This window comes from Micromys minutus, assembly GCF_963924665.1.
Source record: "Micromys minutus genome assembly, chromosome: 1".
Classification (NCBI taxonomy): Eukaryota; Metazoa; Chordata; class Mammalia; order Rodentia; family Muridae; genus Micromys; species Micromys minutus.
The window spans coordinates 142115767-142135071 of record NC_137969.1 but is presented as its reverse complement, the minus strand read 5'-3'; the positions used below and the strand labels follow the sequence as shown (position 1 = coordinate 142135071).

The 19305-nt window shown below is 42.2% G+C and overlaps 1 protein-coding gene across 1 annotated transcript; it reads right to left on the bottom strand.

Annotated features, from left to right (window-relative positions):
• Positions 1 to 631: 631 nt before the first annotated feature.
• On the bottom strand, positions 632 to 17504 carry DCK (deoxycytidine kinase). The gene is made up of 7 exons (XM_080941308.1): positions 17220 to 17504; positions 13147 to 13262; positions 9207 to 9400; positions 8060 to 8207; positions 6224 to 6339; positions 4825 to 4915; positions 632 to 2531 (listed from the first exon to the last, which is right to left on the bottom strand). Exons 1-7 carry the CDS (start codon positions 17308 to 17310, stop codon positions 2505 to 2507), a joined length of 783 nt encoding a protein of 260 aa, XP_080797434.1. The 5' UTR covers positions 17311 to 17504; the 3' UTR covers positions 632 to 2504.
• Positions 17505 to 19305: the final 1801 nt, after the last annotated feature.

Genomic DNA, 19305 nt, shown 5'->3' with positions numbered 1-19305 from the left:
AAGCAGGAGCTGATGCAGAGGCCATGGAGGGATGTCACTTACTGGCTTGCTTCCCATGGCTTGCTCAGCCTGCTTTCTTATAGAACCCAGGTCTACCAGCCCAGGGATGGCACCACCCACAATGGGCTGGACCCTCCCCCCTTGATCACTAGTGGAGAAAATGCCTTACAGCTTGATTTCATGGAGGCATTTCCTCAACTGAGGCTCCTTTCTCTGTGATAACTCCAGCTTGTGTCAGGTTGACACACAACCAGCCAGTACACCTAGATTACTGTAACATTACAACAGTCAACAGTGTCAACAGAAGAAGAGATACAGCCACCAGAGAGAAGCCTAGGGAAAGGTTCACATAAAGATGGTCCTTTCTCTTCAGAAAGCTGAGTAGAGCTGTAAGAGGTACAAAGACGGGGCTGCGCCAGGCAGACGGCACCGGTGTGCACACACACAGATCCACAACAAACCAGCACAGGTGTGCACACACTGAAAATGGATCACAGACTTAAGTGAAAAATACAAAGTCAGAAAATTCCAAGAAGGTAACTAGATGATGCCTGCTTCAGAAAATTTAAACTCTCCCTCTATGGTTCAGGAAATTTAAATTTATTTATTGACAAATATTTAAGTTGGCAAATTTATATATCAAACAACAACAATAAAAAAACATAATATCACAAATATCTCAAAACAAGTTATGCAGATGTGAAATTGAGTCCTCTTTTCAAAGTGCTACTGCCCCAGGAAATTATCATCTTTGAATAAGAAACCCAAAAAGAAAAGGTAACATTTTAAAAAAAGCAATTCTTTGTCTCAAGAAATTATACATTTTTCCTAATATGAAATAGAAAGGTTAATTACTTGGTAAAAATAATACACATTTTAACTTTAAAGCTACAGCAAACAAACAAACAAAAAAAAAACTTTGTTAATTATATATAGGCCTAAGATGAATTCAAGCATTCTTTTACAACTAAACATGAAAGTCCTTTAGAAATAATGGGAGACTTGGGCCTCCCGGTATTTGTTAATTTTATTTTCTAGTTCAACTATATTGTGACATTTCATTGATGCACGCTATATAAAGAAAAACTGTTTTATCAGTAATTTCTCTATGACTGCAAAAAATGTACAAAAAAATTCTACAAAGCGAGCAAACTATGAAGCATGGCATGAGCACAGCACCCTCAGCAGACACGTGATTTACATCTCAAGTCGACCCTACTAACTTCAGATAGAACAGGCAGAATGTGTGCTGGGTGGAGAGAGCGGAGCTGCACAGACCAGAAGGCTCAAACGCTGGCCTAGGCTTCTCAGTGTCTCACCGAGGAAAGCCAAAGAGGTCACTCTATCAACACAGGGCCGACGGGGAAAATGGAAAACCCTGGCATGTTCTATCATCATTCTACATGAAAACTAAAAGAAACAAGAATAGTTAGAAAAGTAAGTACTTGCAGCCCAAATGATTTTAAAAAGTCAGAGCCTGGTGTGGTGTTGCACACCTTTAATCTGAGTATTGGGCAGAGGTGGGTGGATCTCTGTAAGTTCAAGGCCAGGCCAACCTGGTCTGTATAGTGAATTCCAGGACAGCTAGGGATATGTAGAGACCCTATCTTTAAAAAGGAAAAAAAAAACATAATTTAAACAAGCAGTCGTCTGAGAAAAGCAGGAGCAATCTCACTGAAGCTTTCTACTGATGGGATAGACTTCTCAGCTACCTCTTAAATAAAGATTTCTTCTGGTCCAAAGTTTCAAGTGAATAAAGAGTACTCATCCCAGACAAAAGAACAAATTAAAGATTACAAGATTTATAAAGTAATTAGAAAGTTTAACCTCGTCCTCTACAAATGCACCACAGACAGAGGTAAATATTACTGTGGTGACCCTAACATGGTCTTACCCTCAACATTACGTAGAGCAGGAGAGGCACTTGGTAAAAACATCCCGAGCTGGGAACACTTGTGTGGGGCTTCCCTGGCATGAAAGACCCTGGCTTGAGTCTCCAGCACTAGCAAAGCGAGAAAAGCAACCAAACACTTCAGCATCCCCACTCCAGAGACTCCCCAGACTCCACACACCCTGTACACACCATGTCAAGGTGTCCGGTTCCGAAACTGCTCACCCCTGAAGCAAGGACACAATAAATCCATGTTGACCCGCTCAGAATTGCAACTGAGAAGACGGCGAAGGCTGTGCCTGTTAGAACAGCTCACCCCTTGATGCACTGACTGCAGGGACCCACCCCCAGACTTCCTGTGAGATGTACACCTCTGGTTTAAAACCGTGGAAGGGAGAACAGAAGCGAAGGATGTAGAGAGTGAAGGAGGGACACAAAGATTCACATACGGTTACAAGTATTAAATAAACTATATATACTAAAGAAAAGGGTTTCCTTAAAACAAAAATGGTTTAAAACCTTGAATTTCATAGACTTTCATATGGATATCAAACTGTGGCAATACAGGGAACTGAAGTCTGGGAACACTTTGCCGCCCGTGGTCTCCTGTCAGTCACAAAGTACTCAAAAAGTCTTTGACCTGAAGGAAGAAAAGCAAATTAATACAACTCATTCACTGAATTTGAAATCTAATATTCATCTTCAGCTAAGACTCCAGAAGAGCTGAACAGCCCAACCATATAAACAGCTATCACAATGCTGCAAGACTTATTTTCAAAACAAATACTAAGTAATTCAGTAGTAGGATGAATAGCCTAAAATTGTTAATTTGCATTTAAGGCTGATAAAAGTTTTAGAAAACCTGTACCACTAGTTTTATGGTCTCTATGCATATACATGTACATATGTACATTTAAATAACAGGTCTATGATATATACAGCTCTAACATGGAGACTTATGAGATATTAAACATCTACATTTAAATCTGAAGTACTAAGGCATACATTTTTTTAATATATCTTATGTGAGAATACTCCGTCTGCATATGCATGTACCATGTGCGTGTCTGGTGCCAGGAGAAGCCAGAAGAGGGAGTCAGGTTTTCTGAAACTGGGGTTACAGCATAAGTCAGCTGTATATATACATACAGGTGCTGGGAATCCAACTCCAGACTGCTGAGGCAGCTCTCTAGCCCCAAGGCATACGTTTCCGGAATGTTAGTGCATGGACAAAGCCATGAACATCCTGAATAAAGCTAGCCAGCAGATAAAGACTCTCATCCTCCACTCTAGACTATAAAATTCTCCTTAGAAGGTAAAGGTTAGCGCCTTATAGAAATACTCCCCGGATTCCAGGATTAATTTAAAAATAATGTGAAATGATCCCAGGCCTAAGCAAGTAAAACGTTTATTATAGCTAAGAAATGTAGTGTGGGATAGAAGTCTTGGTGTTTTAAGAGAACTTGATGATTTTGCAGATGGCCCATATGACAGTTCACAACCTCCTGTAACTCCTGCAATTCCGGGGCCTCTGACATCTTCCTCTACAATCATGGAACACTATACACAAGTGCTGTACTTACATAGTCCCAGATAAAACACTTACACACATTAAAGAACAAATTAAGTTTTAATAGGGACTAGAGAGATGGCTCAGTGGTTAACAGCTGCTCTTCCAAAGGCCCTGTGTTCAAGTCCCACCATCATGGCAGCTCACAACCATCTATAACTACGGTCCCATGACAGCCAATGCAGACATAAAGGCAATGCGCCAATACGCACACAATAAGTAAATAAATATCTTTTTAATTTAAATAATAAAATAAGATTTAAAAAATGGTTTTACAGGTTTGGTTAAACGGATACCTGGTGTTTTCACAACTGTTGTGAACTTTATTTTAATGTATCATGTTAATTCTACCTATGTTTTAATATCATAAATAGTAAGTCACTTGCATTTTCCACATATGTATTACTTTATATGATGGGGAACCAACCACATACATAAAGTATTTTAAATATCGAGGCTTTCGATTTTCTTGAGACACAGTCTGGATTTTATTATAATAAACAGCCAGACAGTTTATGAGAAAAACAATCAAACAAACACCAACTACAGAAATAACCTTTAAGTCTTTTTCAACACTAAACAAATATGTGGTTTTCTTTAAACACGAAATCACTAAGTTAATGCATGTGGATAAGAATATTTATTACACAATTCTAATTACCACCTTAAAGTTTATCAGCAAGTCTCTCCTTGATATGTATAGCTGACATTATTCACAGATAATCATCAATCCTCAACTATTTGAGAATTAAATTAACCTTTGTTAACACAATGACTCAATGATTAGAATAAGGTCAATTCACCTTAACATGGCCTCCAACAAAGATTTAAAGCAACACTGCCCATCTCCAAATGTAGGCGAGAGATGAATGAGGCTAAAATGCCCTCCAGAATGAGCTCTTTGAAAAACATAAAATAGTTTTCCAAGCAATTTATATTAAAAAACAAATCGAGGTATTGCTGGGGTGTGAAGGGAACAATGAGAGAAAGCAGAAGAAAAGGCGAGAAAAGGCACAACGCTACAATCACTCCTGCCTGCCGGAAAAGGAATCAAAAAGCGAAAGACATTTCAGCTTCAGGTCCGGGCTAGAATTAATTCACAGCCAGGGCTCACACTAAACAAGCTAAAATTTCTTACAAATTTTAAATTTCTTAATGTAATTTCCCCTTTGTTTTCTTTGGTTCGAGAGTGGGGGGGGGAGTGTATCTTGGGGCTCAAACTCAGGGCACTATGCCCACAAGCTAAACCCCCAGTCCTCTCAGTATAATTCTATAGAAGCTTTTCTGTAAGAAGCTGTTTTCACAAATTAATAGGATGGTCTTGGAGAAGACAAAACAATTACTAGTCTTTCTCTAAACCCACCTTTTCAACCAGACTTTCGTGTTTGTCTTTGAAGTCTTCATTAACATCCAGTGTGAGGACAGGCACCTCTTGGAGATAATCAAAGTTGGTTCTGTTTAAGAAGATGAACAAAATCAGGAAAGCACTCAATCGAGGAAAATTCTGAGAAACTCCTACTCCTCCAAACTCAACACACTGCCAGTCGCTTTAGACTAAGGTTATGCTGTAGGGATGCCGCTGGCAGGCTCTTGGCATGCAGATTTACCGCTATGCATACAACAATCTCAGTTACAGTTATAGACAACTAGGCATCAGACATCATTCCTCAAAAGCAAAACACTGGGAAAGAGGTTTTATGTTTCACAGATGAAGCCGCAACTGGCATAGTTTATAGTGCAGTAACTTAGTATATCCAAAGCAATGGGCTCCGTTCCCAACACTACCACAAAGTAAAGAACAGTAACCCAGAAAAGCCACTCAGAGCCTCAGGGGCCATGCTGTTACAGTTACAGACTATCATCTAAGAGCTGAGTTGGACAGCATTCATGCCATGAACCAGGCTACTACCTACGTGTTTTCAAGTATGACTGAAAACATGAGCTTAAAACATACCCAGAAGCTTCCCTTAGCCATGTGGGAAGCATACCAAGATCTCCAGGAAGACTGAAATCACCGGTAGTATGCACTTCCTTCATATACACTGCCTTTTCTTACATATACATATACTAATTCTGTGTTCTTTCTACCTTAAAACTGCCTTTTCCTAGCCATGTGGTAGTCCAGCCTGGTCTACAGAGTGAGTTCCAGGACAGCCAAGGCTATACGGAAAACCGGAACCAAACCAACCAAACAAACCCTGCCTTTTCCTTTCCTTGTGTTGAGAACTTCCCTTTTCTGCTGAAAGCACATTGTAGCATCTCTGTGGCCTAAGGATGCTAGCATCCCTCCCTGTTCCAACACTTCAGAGCCATTACTGAGGCAAGGGATGCTTGGTGACACATACTGTCATACAGGGATAGTTACTAACAACTACAGAGCACTTCCTGGATACACGGAGACAAGCGGGACAGGACAGCCTCAAGCTCCTGGCCTCCCAGAAAACAGACAACACACAGGCACAAGCAGCCTAGCCAACAAGCTAATGGATATAACTGGAAGTATTAAAAATTAAGACAGTATATAATGTCAGGCCAGACCACCTTAAATTATTTCTGAATGTATCTCAGTGCACACAGACAAGGTCTCACTTTATTGTTTAAAGCATAAGTTTCATTAGAAGACAAAGTCTTCAGACAGTGAGTGTCTTGGGAAAATGAGCAAATACATGAATAAAAATAAACACTGTACACGGTGCTGCTCACGTCTAGACTAAAATTTGACACAGAGAACCACAGGGAGCAGAAAACAGTGAGAGTCTTACTTCAGAGTCCGATGAAGAAGCCAGCTTTCGTGTTTATAGTGGAGCTTCTCTAAATATTCAAGAGGAATGCCTTGTTCTTCATCCCTTCCCCGTAAATATATTCTATTTAAGCATTTCTAAAAGCAAGACGTAAGAGAAAAGTCAAGTAACTGTTATCTTCTGGTGCTTTTTACCTTAGCCAAAAACCTGCATTGACTTTTTTTTTTCTTTCTTATTTTAGATTTCTTTATTTCATGTATGTAAGTACACCGTCACTGTCTTCAGACACACCAGAAGAGGGCATCAGATCCCATCACAGATGGTTGTGAGCCACCATGTGGTTGCTGGAATTTGAACTCAGGACCTCTGGAAGAGCAGCCAGTGCTCTTAACCACTGCGCCATCTCTCCAGCCCCCTATATATTTCTTCTAAAAAACTGAAATACCTAGTTTCCCCCGTAAGTACTAATTTCAACCATGTGATATTTTTAAAGTAAGCAGAACTTTGAAAAACAAATCAGTGTTCACACATGAAATACACTAAACTAATTTAACTATGATAAAAGAGTAGGGCAGCTAATAGTTTATTAAATATTTACTTCATTTTTTTTTACAGTGTGTCAATCTATTCATCCTAACTGGGTGCTAAACACACTTGTTGAGGTCCGTGCTTTTCTGTGCTCCGTCTCTGTAAGTGTGGCTCATCTCTGCGTGGAAGCTCTAAGCTGCCATGGCCTAAAAGAACACAGAACACTTTATCCCTGTCCTCTTTGTATTACTGAGCAAGATGGGACCAGTCACTGTGGCTGTTCATCACTTGAAACATGGCTAATGTGGAGACTTTATGTATAATTTTAATAATCATACACTTAAATAGCCATGTTAAACCGTGGCATTCTGAATCGTTTTTCTCTAACAGCACACAGACAATGGAATGTCTGTGGACAGACACTCAGATGTAAGATCCTCCATACTGCGCTCTCTAGTGAAGACAATGCACACGGTCCTGGGTCCAATCCCCAGCCATGCAAAAGGGGGCGGGGGGATGAATCTCTAACAAATAGCATTTAGGAGATATAGCATCACATAAACTGGGCCACAGTCTGCTATGAATCCTGTTTCAATAATCTTTAATTAAAAGATATAAAGGAGCCAGGTATATTGTGGCACACACCTTTAATCCCAGCAGCCAAAAACCCAGGCAGGCAGATCTCTGCCACCTGGAGGCCAGCCTGGTCTACACAGTGAGTTCCCAGCCAGCCAGGACTACATAGAGTCAGTCAGTAGAGCCCCAGGACACAAAAAATTTGAGAGGTGATGGTCAGTAGCAGCCACATCCTCAGAGCTGGCCAGCCAGCCGTGCTAGCCAACAAGTGAGCAGTCCTTGTCTCAATAAACAAGAGGCCGAGACAGAGAGAAGCAGTCTTCTCCAGGGATAAGCCCGTGGTAGGTCGTCCAATCCCAGGACATACCATAGGGACAACACTGAAGGGATTCAACATGCTGTGTTTACAAGTGTGAGTGTGTGTGTGTGTGTGTGACCCACAGGAAGACGAAGCAGTACATCTGCTACATATGTATGGAGAGGTCTCTGTCCATTTTGTGTGTATGAGTGTTAGGCTGCATGCACATATGGCCATCCCATGTATGTGGTTAGTGCCCACAGAGGCCAGAAATGGTTGTCCAGTGCCCTGAAACTGGAGTTACAGGTGATTATGAGCCATATGTGGAATCTGAGAATTAAACTTGGGTCCTCTGAAAGAGCAGTCAGTTCTCTTAACCACTTGTGGCTACAACCCTCTTGTGATTTCTAATACTTTACATTTTCAATGGCAAAAGCAAGCGTTACTGGTCTTACCTCTGGAGTAGCTCGGAGGTAAATTATTCCATCCAGTTCAAGGCTTTGGCCAAACTGGTTATTCATCCAGTCATGCCAGTCTTGATATATTGTCCACTCTGTTTCATTCATGCAGTCAGATTCATACAGATTAGATGCGAAAATGTACCTGAAAGGGAATCTTTGTCAGCATATACATCCTTTCAAACACATGAAACAGAAAAGAGAACATGGGTACGAACACGTTCCTAAATCCCCTTTCCTGTGTGCCTCCAGGGCACACATGAAATGTCTTCCCAAGTGTAAGAAATGTGTTCCTTGCCAGAAGCCCTCAAAATGTTGGCTAAATATCCCTGGAGGTCCCCATGCTCCTTCCAGTTCTGAGACGCTGGCTTGCCTCACACACTACTCTCCTTCATGAGAACACATATATGTAATATAAATGCCCACCGTTATTAAGTCAGACACTAACGAGCTAGAAAGCTCTCCTCACTAGATTGTTGTTTTAAAACTTTTTTAAATCAGAAGTTACAGCTGTTAATACAAAATATTTGTATATGGAATTCCCAATCTTTTTGCTGTTATTGTGGGTTTTCTGAGACAGGGTTTCTCTGTGCAGCCCTGGACTACTCTCTGGACTACTCCAGGAACTCATCTTGTAGATCAGTGAGCCCCCTGGCTTGATTCTCAGTCTTAATTTCTAATAGCATACGTACCAAATGACAAAAATTCTGTATACTACTCAGCAATTAAAGGAAAGGGGTTCAGAGACCAAAACCTTTACAAGCCCCTATTCTAAGATAGTTTGGAGGTGAAAAGTTCCTGGTCTAAGAAAGGTAATTCTAAAACACATTCAGACATGTTTAATTTTTGTGTCCTTTTTCTAGTTGAGAGTCCAGGAGTAAATCCAGATTAATCAGAACAGATGAGGATTTTAAAGGACTGGAAGGGAAGAAAGAATTTCTTTGGAAATTCTCTAATTAGATGACCATCCTATTCACTAGTCCCTATCCTAATATCATTAGCAACTCAGTGCTAAAAGTATTTTTAAACAACATTTTCTATCTAAAACCTCCAGCTCAGCCTCTAATTTGATTACCAGGAAATGAGAGAAAAGAAAATGTCTAGTTATAAACTCCCAAGAGCCACATATAAGCCATTTGCATACCTGTCACTGTACACAGATCTCTCAAAAAATACTACGGGTTTCTCTGCATCTTTGAGCTTGCCATTGAGAGAGGCAAGCTGAGCTCGGATCCGGCTGAGACAGGCGTACGATTGGAAGGTAAAAGACCACCGTTCAGGTTTCTCATACATCATCTGAAGAACATTCCCACCACTCTTCTGAGATGTTGTCAATTCCTACTTTACAGGGTCAAAACAAACAAACAAACAGACAAACAATAAAACTGCCAATAGAGATACTGTTTTGTTTTTTGAGACAAGGTCTCAACATGTAGCTCTGGCTGTTCTGGAACTCAGACATCCACCTACCTTTGCCTCCCAAATGCTGGGATTAAAGGCATGCGCCACTATTTTATTTTATTTAACTGTTTAAGAAGTTCAAAAGAGAAATAGCTGGAAAGATGGCTCTGTGGTTAAGAGTCCTTGCTCTTCTCGAAGAGGACACACCTTTGATTCCCTAAATCCCTGTGGTAACTAAAAAATAGGCGAGTGGTTGAAGTACAAGTCTTTAATCCAAGAGGCAAGTGGATCTCGAGTTCCAGGACTGTCAGGGCTACAGAGAGAAACCCTGTGTGTGTGTGTTTGGGGGGGGGGGGGGGGTGACTGTAATTCCAATTCAGGAAAAACCTAACACCCTCTTCAGGTCTCATGGACAGTTACGTGGTACAGACACGTATACAGGCAAAACATCCACACATATAAAAGAAAGATAAATAAATCTTTAAAAGAGAGAAATTTCACGGGCTAGAGAGGTGGCTCAGTGGTTTAGAGCTCTGACTGTGCTCTTCCAGAGGTCCTGAGTTCAATTCCCAGCAACCACATGGTGGCTCACAACCATCTGCAATGGGATCTGATGCCCTATTCTGGTGTATTTGAAGACAGCTACAATGTACTCATATACATTAAATAAATAATATTTTTTTAAAAAGAGAGAGAAATTTCACAAATACATAATTATTAGTAAAACTAAGTTCCTATTCCTTACCCTTTTCCATGTCTTATGTGACCTATTGCCTAATAGCCTTAGATCTTTCTCATAAGTGACTAACAGCCTACAGAAGAAGTTAGCAAAACTTCAGACTAGAGATACTCAGATTGATATATACTTTTTTAGAAACAGAAAAGAGAAACAATATTGAATGCATGTCGCCTTCTCAGAATAATAGCTACAGGGCTGCAAGTTCAGTGGAAGCGTGACCTCTCAAGCCTGACGGGACAAGTTTGATCCTCGGAACACACATATGGGTAGAGAAGCACCAACTCCAAAAACGTTGTCCTCGGGCCTCCAACCACAGTGTCAAATTTATGCCCGCATATGTACCACATATACACAAATACATTCTTTTAAAAAGTCAGCTACTAGGGTACAGTTCCCAGCAACCACAAGTCAGCTCTCTCCTTTCAGGGAGTTTGATGCCCCCTTCTGACCTCGGCAGGCACCAAACACACGGTGCACATACACACAGTCAACACATTCCCACTCGTAAAATGACATAGGTAAATCTCTAAGAAAGTCGGCAACAGCCAAGTCACATCTGCCTCTCCCACCATTCTCCAGCTGTCTAAGAGATCTAACTTAAAGGTGCTCGTCCAGCGACTTAAGCACTCATCCTTATAAACAAACCCTAAATTGAAATTATCAAGGGGAGAAAAGGCGCCATAGCTTAAAATAGTACACTGTGGGGAACTTCTGACTGTCGTGGTCCACTCTGACTTTACTGAAGCTATCCAGCACAAGAGCATCACATCACATTTCTCTAGCCTAGAGGAAAAAAAATATATATATTACATATATGTATTTAATTGTATATATTTTAGATATACATATATGTATGTATATATATATGTGTGTGTGTGTGTATATATATATATATCAAAGTACACTGACCACTACATGTGCATGTCTTCACAACATCATAACGTTAAAAAGATGACGAGTTAAGCCCTGAAATAGGGTTGAATAGAAGACTGGGTGTACTCAATGCCTCATTCCCTTGGATAGGAGTTTTAACCCCAGTCTTGTAATATGACAGAGAAAACTCATGCTCCAAACTTGTGATCCAATGCGATGTCGTTAGAACCAATGTTTTCAGCATTGAGGAAAAAATATAAACATAAAAAAATTAATTTAAAATTCTTTCATCTTAAAGTAGGAGTGGTGAGGCTGGAAAGTTGGCTCAGCAGTTAAGAACACTGACTGCTCTTCCAGAGGTCCTGAGTTCACATCCCAGCAACCACATGGTGGCTCACAACCACCTGTGATGGGAACTTGTGCCCTTTCTGTCAGGCGTACATGCAAATAGAGCACTCATATACACACATAAATAATACAAATCTTTGCAAACCTGCCTTAGCCTCTTACTGCATGAATAAAGCTAAAGCACTCAAAGTAACTGATTCATTTTATTTATTTATTATTTATTTGCATACTTACTTACTTATTAGTATTTTATTGCATTTATTTACTGTGTATGTGTGAGGCACATCATGGCACAGGGAGGTCAGAAGGCAACTTCTGGTTAGTTTTCTCCTCTGAACTGAGGCAGTCAGACTTGGTAGAAAATTCCTTTGCCCCTAAGGTATCTCACAGACCCCAAGCCTAAAGTTAACTATGCTTTGCAGATAAAAGTATGAGAAATATTTTTAGTTATCAAAGCCTTATATCTAAAAGAACAACCCACCTCCTACCTCCCCCCACCCATCCCCACACCTACCCTGAAAAAGTTACATTATCCCTGTGCTGGCTAGTTTTAGTCAACTTTACAGAAGCTGCAGTCATCTGAGAGGAGGGAGCGTCAACTGAGAAAATGCTTCCATTAGATCAGGCTGCAGGCAAGCATGTAGGGCTTTTCTTACTTGTGGTTGATGGGTGGGGGTGTCCCTGGGCTGGAGGTAAGCAGAGTCTTCCAAGGCCTCTGCTATCAGCTCCGCCCCCAGGGTCCTGCCCTGCCCTTAGATGACCAGGATGAGAAAGTCTGAGCAGAATAAGCTTTTCCTCCCCAAGTCCCATAACAGCATTAGTAACCCTAGTTAAGACACTCCACAAGGCTACACACTGAATTTCTTGCTACTGAGTTTCCTTCTACATGATTTACACTTTAAACATCCCATCATTCCCAGAAATGCTCACATAAATAGCTGTACATTTTTTCAACTGTACTTTTTTTTCAGACTGAACAAGTTTCCTTTCTCTCCAATTTCAGTTTCACTTCTCCAGAAATAAAAACTCCTAGCAACCACTATCACACACAACCATAACTTCCACTATGATAAGATGAAATTTAACTCTATTTATTCCCATATTTGCAATATGGTATTGAAAGGGGCTAGTAAAATGAAACATGTCCAAAATGAAACTTTGTGGAGAATGATGGTATAGTACAAAGAAATGAGAGATACGTGGGTTTCCAAACAACAAAGGGGTGAAAGGATTAATAAAATTCAATTAGTGGAGGATTTGGGTTTTATTTTTCATTTAAAATGTAAAAAAAAAAATCACTCAAAAGTTTTAATTTGTAATTAGATTTTAAAATTATTTCAAGTTTTTAAACTTTTAAAACCTTTCAAACTTATATATAATACATAAATCTTAAAATACATAGCTCACTAAATTTTTGCACATACAACTAGACTTTTTTGTTTTTAGTTTTCTTGGAAAGGTGGGGGCAGGGGCGCCGCCCAAAAGACACAATATGCTGCTTCTCTAACCTACGGAATTTTAACTTTTTTTTAACGTATGGATGTTTCCCACGAATGGGTGTCTGTACATACACATGTCCTTGGTGCCCTTGGAGGCCAGAAGGGGGAGGGCACTGAAGTTGTGGCTGATTAGGAGCTGCCCCATGGGTCCTATAGAGCAGCCAGTGCTCTTACCCACTGAGCCGGCCCCTCTTTTGCTGGATTTCCTTAAATTGCCTGCATACCTCAAACTCGTCTTGAGTGCTCTGCACATTGCACCACCTGGCGACAGGCTCAGGAACCACTTCCCAATCCTCACAGACTTGCTTTAGGATATTCACGAACGTCGACTTCCCGGCAGCTGTGGTGGAAGAGAAAGATGAAATTAAGAGAAGTTGTTTAAAAAAAAGCAAAATGTAACCAGCGGTCATCAGTTTCTACAAGACTAACCCTGAACACTGCAGAAACACTGAGACCTTTCTCTTCCATCTTTCTAAAATTCAATAACGGTCTCTAGACAATGCCTATGTGTTACTATTTTAGTTAGCCTAAGGCAAGGAACAGAAGAATTAAAAACCTGGTCAGTCCACACAGGCTTCTGTATTTTCAAAACCATTCTTTCAACGAGTTCTGCTCTCTGTCTAGTGAGCTTACTGGGGATGAGCACACTTGTGGCCCTCAGCAGGCTAAAGCAAAAGGACTCTGAATTCCAGGCCAGCCTAGGCTACTTAGTGAGACACTGTCTCTCTCTGTAAGGCCAGAAGTTGCTTGAAGGCTTAGGCACCAGGACTGCAGAGATGAAGTTATCAAACTGGCCTACGCTGTAGAGCAAGACCCCTGCAAAAACAACACCCAATATAAAAAAAAAAAAAAAAAAAATGAGGAGAAAAGGAAGCTAGGGACCTTGATACAACAATAACAACAAAAAAGTACCAAGAAGCCAGGCGTGATGACACACGCCTTTGATCCCAGCACTTGGGAGGCAGAGGGAGGTGGATCTCCTGGTTACAGAGTGAATTTCAGGACAACCAGAGCTACAGAGTAACCCTGTCTCAAAAAAAACAAAAATAAAATAATAATAATAATTAAACCAATTAAGAAATACCAATAAAAATCAATGTGAAGATGTACCCAATGCGTAAAGAGCTGGTAACTATTGCTATCTGACCATAATAAACCCTATAGCTACCAGAAATTATTTTAAGTCTTGAAAAGCACTTCCTAGGAGTAAAAGCTGTAGAACTCCTTCTCACTTTTATGGTCCTGTGCTCTCTACCAAGCCATCTAAAAAAAAAAAAGAAGGCATGCTTTACTTCCCGACTGTTCACTAATTTCTACGATGTCAAGGGAAGAAAAGAACAAATTGAGCTCATGTGTAATCAGGACATACTATACTCACTGTTCTGTACCGGTGAGTCTGGACTCTGTGCCTTAGGAGGGTGTAGCAATACTTCTAATGAGCACCACGCCCTTTCTATCAGAAGTCACCAAATGTGGTCATACAAGGAAGGCATCACCAGCCAGTATCACGTTCTTTCTTCCTCTCCCTCTTACTAGACATGCGTACACACACACACACACACAACTATATAGCTTTAGTATATTTGTCAAGTGTCCTCTTCCTTATATAAAGGGACTTAAGGGTAGCACAAAAGAGCCCCCTTTGACCTGAGAAGTACACTCCAGCATTATACCAGACTTTGCACAGAGCAAGGGAAAGGGAGATCCGTACGGTGACAGACGGGCAGGCAAGGAGCACAAGGAAGTATATTAAACATGAAGTGTATCCATAACAGAGAAGGAATAAAGGTAAAAACTGGGTGGCTTCTGAGTTTGTGGAGAGAAAACCCTGGTGACTGAAATTTTGTGCAGAAGGGCTTCCGTTACAGATGGTAATGCGTTCAGAAGAATGACTGAAATAAGCAATCATTCATTGGACTAGGCATCAAAGAGAACATGATATTCGGGGTATGCAAGAAACACACTGATCCCATGTATCCCAAATTTAAGCTCTTAAGGTGAACTCAACAGTGATCATAACCAGAAACGGCTCACATAGTCAGACTTTAAAACTGTAAATGTTAAATTTTACTTCAAGCCGTGCAGCCATACACAGACAGTGGTAGTACCCAAATAGTCACTGCCAGCTCCTTCCTTAACTTTTTGGAGGGAGATCAGAGCTGGACAAAGAGCTAATAAACTAATATTCCATGAAGGTAAAAGACAACAAGAACAGCTACGAGTACTTTTACCAGGCACAGGAAGAGGGGTGGTACACAAGACTTTGATCCCAAGCACTCAAAAGCAGGTAGAACTCTGTGAGTCTGAGGCCAGCCTGACCTACACAGAGTTCCAAGCCTGTCAGGACCGCATGGTGAGACCCTGTCAACACAAAACAAGACACAACTAGAACGTCATGGCTGATAACAGAGTCCCTAACATCAGACAAGCGTCACCCTTCTAAAAGTCAGCCTGAACACACTAAAGTGAGCCTCCATGAATCTAACCTACAGGATAGCTCCGTAACACAGAACGTGAGAAAACAGGTTACGGAACCAAGCCACTAAAAATGACCAAGCAAACTGCAACTTTTTAGGAAGAACATAAGAATTATGAACTAGTCTTCGCAGATTACGTAACTTTTACAGTAACAGGTTATTGAGACCTGACAAATGAGGTCCAGTGATGTCAACAACCACACAAGAGCAGTAGGCAGTGACAAGCCTCCCTCCGAGAGCTGCACCCCTAGTGCCTGCCAAAGCTTCAGATATTTTTGGTCAAAGATCTAGATGCTTCAGGGAAACCATAACTTGTAACTGCTAGTAAGTAATTTTTCCTAATGGGCAAATGCAGGCTACTAATGCACATCTCTTTTCGGTTCAATAGGTCAGCGAGGAGTGTTAGGCACGGATAGCACAATTCTACCTGTAATGGAGGAAGACAGCTCTGGAAAGGGAGCACAGAATGACCCATTCACAAATGTGAGTGCTGGGAAGATTAGGGAAGCATGAAGGGAAGGAGACGAATGACTAGACGTATGTTGCCTGCCTGGGTTTGAGAGAGGGGAGATAATCCATTATAGTTCGGATCCAAAAGGTTGTCCATTGGAATTTACCCCAAAGATGACTTTACTGAGCACTTTCTCCCATCATTACATACGGCCATCTTTATCCACTGAGACACTCTGAGGATTCTTACTAATAGATGTGACATCTCAAAGAACTTGTAAGAAATGAGGATATCTAAGTGTGGGGCAAGGAAAACCCTCCGTCTTAGTGCTTCAGCTCTGCTCTCTTGAAGCTGACATCCTCCTACCTCCTTAATGAGACGGTGCTTTGAAGGTGGTAAAACTGAAAACATCTGCTGCATACATGAATAGTCAGGACTCAACCTACAGCCCAAAACCCACCAGCTGTACCAAAACAGGAAACGTCAGTTGGTCTCCCGTGGTAAGAAATGTGCGAGAATGGGGGGATCATGCTCACCTTGCAAAATGACATGCACGGTATAGCTGACCCCAATAAGGTTAAGAACAGAAACGCTCAGTCTTCGAGCCAAACTCATTAAACACTGCTTTCTTCATATGCCTAGCAGTGTTAGGGATTGCTACAAATGCCAATCCAAATGAGGAAGATGTGGTAAATACCATTCATTGTAATATTACTTAACATTTTTTTTAAAAAGTATTACATTTAAAAAGTTCTAATTCCAGCACAGAGAGGCAGAGACAAGCGAATCTCTGAACGTTCAAGGCCAGCCTGGTCAACATAGTGAGTTCAAAGACAGGCAGGTCTAAAGAAAAAGCCAGTCCCAAAACAAACAGATAAAGTTCTACAGAAATAAACAGCTTGAGTGAGTCTTGAAGGCACTCTGATAAACTAAACAAGACACGGAAAACCAGACACTCTGGTTTTGCTTAGGGCATTGTGAAAAAACAAAACTGGCAGAGATTTTTAAAAAGGAAGCATGTCAGGGCTTGTGAGGGGATGGGAAGGGAGAACGCTGACTACGAGAAAGCACAAAAGGAACTGGAGATGGAAATGACAAAAATGGTCTCAATTTTGCGGTAAAGGCGCTTGTCAGTGAAGCCTACCGGATGAGCACCCTAAAAGGGGTTCGCTTACCTAAGTTACATCTCAGGAAAAACAGCACCCCAGAACCCTGGGGTTTCTAAGTTCCCAACAAAGGGTGCAATGGTCCAGGGAGCGCCTCACAAAGTCCCTCGCTGGCACCGGACCAGACGAGCTACCGCGCCGGCGCGGGCAGGGCGGTGGAGAGGCATCGCCTAGGCATCAGCACCGCACCGGGGGCACCTTACCGATGTTCCCCTCGATGGAGACCTTCTTGATGCGGGTACCCTCAGAGCTGGTCGAGGGAGAAGAGCAGAACCTCTTAGGTGGGGTGGCCATGCCTAGCTCCAGATAACTGGGGCGCGGGACCTGCAAGAACACGACGGGGCCGGTAGCTCAGGGTTGCAGCGTCAGTCTCGCGCCGGCGGGACCCGCACTTTGACTTTGGCGCGCGGAGGGGCAGGCGTCTGGGCGGGCCTGCGGAGGACCCCGCCCTGGCGGCCCGACCCCCACCCTCCACGCCTAGCCCTTGCGGGATCTGCCCTGTGTGTGGTTCCTCCCGGCAGGCGAGGCGCCCCCGGAGAGGCGGGCAGGGGCGGGGCTTGGGACGCGAAGCGATTGCCGGGCCAGGGACGGTGCGCGCAGAGCTGTGAGCCCTGGGCGGGCAGGGGCGGGGCTTGCGCTAGGCCAGTTTCTAGGGCAGGGGGCGGAGCCTATGCCTGAGGAGGAGGGCGGGGAGCGGGCCTTGCGCAATGAGCTCAGTTGAGGACAGGGGCTGGGCTCGAGCGAAGCACTAAGGGAGGATGGGGGTAGGCTTTGCAGGACCAGCCCTTGGGAATCAGGCTTCGAGGTTTGAATTTTTCTGGGAAGTAGGAAGTAGTCATTTCAGAGAGCCTCAGCCGATGTCTCACAGGAAACATGTAGCTGTCCGGCACTGTCTTAAGCGTTATTTCGTTAACCGGAGATCCAGTGCGGCCCACCATACTTCCTGGAATGACGGAAGTGCCTGGAGTGACAGGAAGGGAGGGAGTGGCTACTGGTTTAAATTCTAGGACCAGAAGTGAGACTGGAAACAGGAATCAAGCCACCCAAGCTCTCTGCTTTAATTTGTATGCTCCGCTACGCTGTTTATAAAGTTACCGAACACTAGGTATGTTTCTCAGCAGCACGCTGACTTAACATTGCATGTCCATCACCTAATACGTAATTAATGTTTAAGTCATATATATGTTTATATAGATATGTACTCTGCACACACATTCTGAGCTAGAGACCTGGTAAAAAAGATTACCCAGTCTGGAAGTCAGATTGAAATTATCTACAAAAACAAAGGAACTTATTATTTTTTTAGCGTGTAACTATCATTTCACCTAAAATATGTCCTAAGAATGGACCTAGCAGCAGAGAAATGGCAACTTACTTTTACAAAATAAAGAGCAGAAATTAAGTGAGTCGGTGGACTGACTGGATTTAAGGGCTACTCCATAAGATGTAACCCATACCTGACACTGCTCGGGTGGCAATCCAAATACTGTTCTGCCTAAGTAACTAAACAATAAAATGATGCCTAATGACATTGTGCTATACCCACAGGTCGGTATCTTGTTTAGCCAGCATCAGAGAAGCAGAACATGGGAACAAAAACAGTAACCCACAAAGAAACAAAGTGCAGAGTTCCAAACGCTCAGCTTTAAATGGGATGTCTCCACCAAAACCTTCTCCTCAGGGTTCTGGGAACCTTATGGAAAAGGATGGGGAAAGCATATAGAGCCAGAGGTGATGGAAGACAAGGAAAGAAGGCCCTATAAACACAGCAGAACCAACACACATGTGAATTCAGTGAAACAACATGCATGTTCCTGCATGGATCTAAGCCAGTTGGACTCCAAAGAGCTGAAAGAGAGCACAAGGCCCCGGCCCTAGCCCAGACTGATAACTGAAAACTGCATAGTCTCACTTGGGATACAAACCACTCTTAAGGACAGACTCCATGCCCAGCAGTATGATGGCCAACACAAAACTCAGTGGCAGTTCTTAAGAGCCCTGGCTATTAATGCTTTGTCTGGGCATTAGTTGTATTTTTACTCACTTTCCCCCTTACTGGTCTTTCTCCTGTATCTCATGACTTCCAGTGTCCTTTATATGGAATTATCTATGTCTCCGCGTCTGTGCTTCTTGTGCCTTTGGTTCTTTATCTCCTAGTAGTTTGTTTGTTTCAACCTATTATGGCTTATTTTTATTTTATCTTATTTCATTACTATTTGTAGATGCTGTTTGTTTTCTGATAGAATGACCGTGGATTTGGGTAGAGGGGAGGAGAGGATCTGGGGGGAG

Coding starts and splice junctions, on each gene's coding strand:
- DCK (XM_080941308.1), bottom strand. CDS start 17,310: ATGGCCACCCCACCTAAGAGGTTCTGCTCTTCTCCCTCGACCAGCTCT. Junction 8,208..9,206: donor AGATCTGTGTACAGTGACAG/GTATGCAAATGG, acceptor ATTCCCTTTCAG/GTACATTTTCGCATCTAATC. Junction 2,532..4,824: donor ACGAAAGTCTGGTTGAAAAG/GTGGGTTTAGAG, acceptor TTCTTCCTTCAG/GTCAAAGACTTTTTGAGTAC.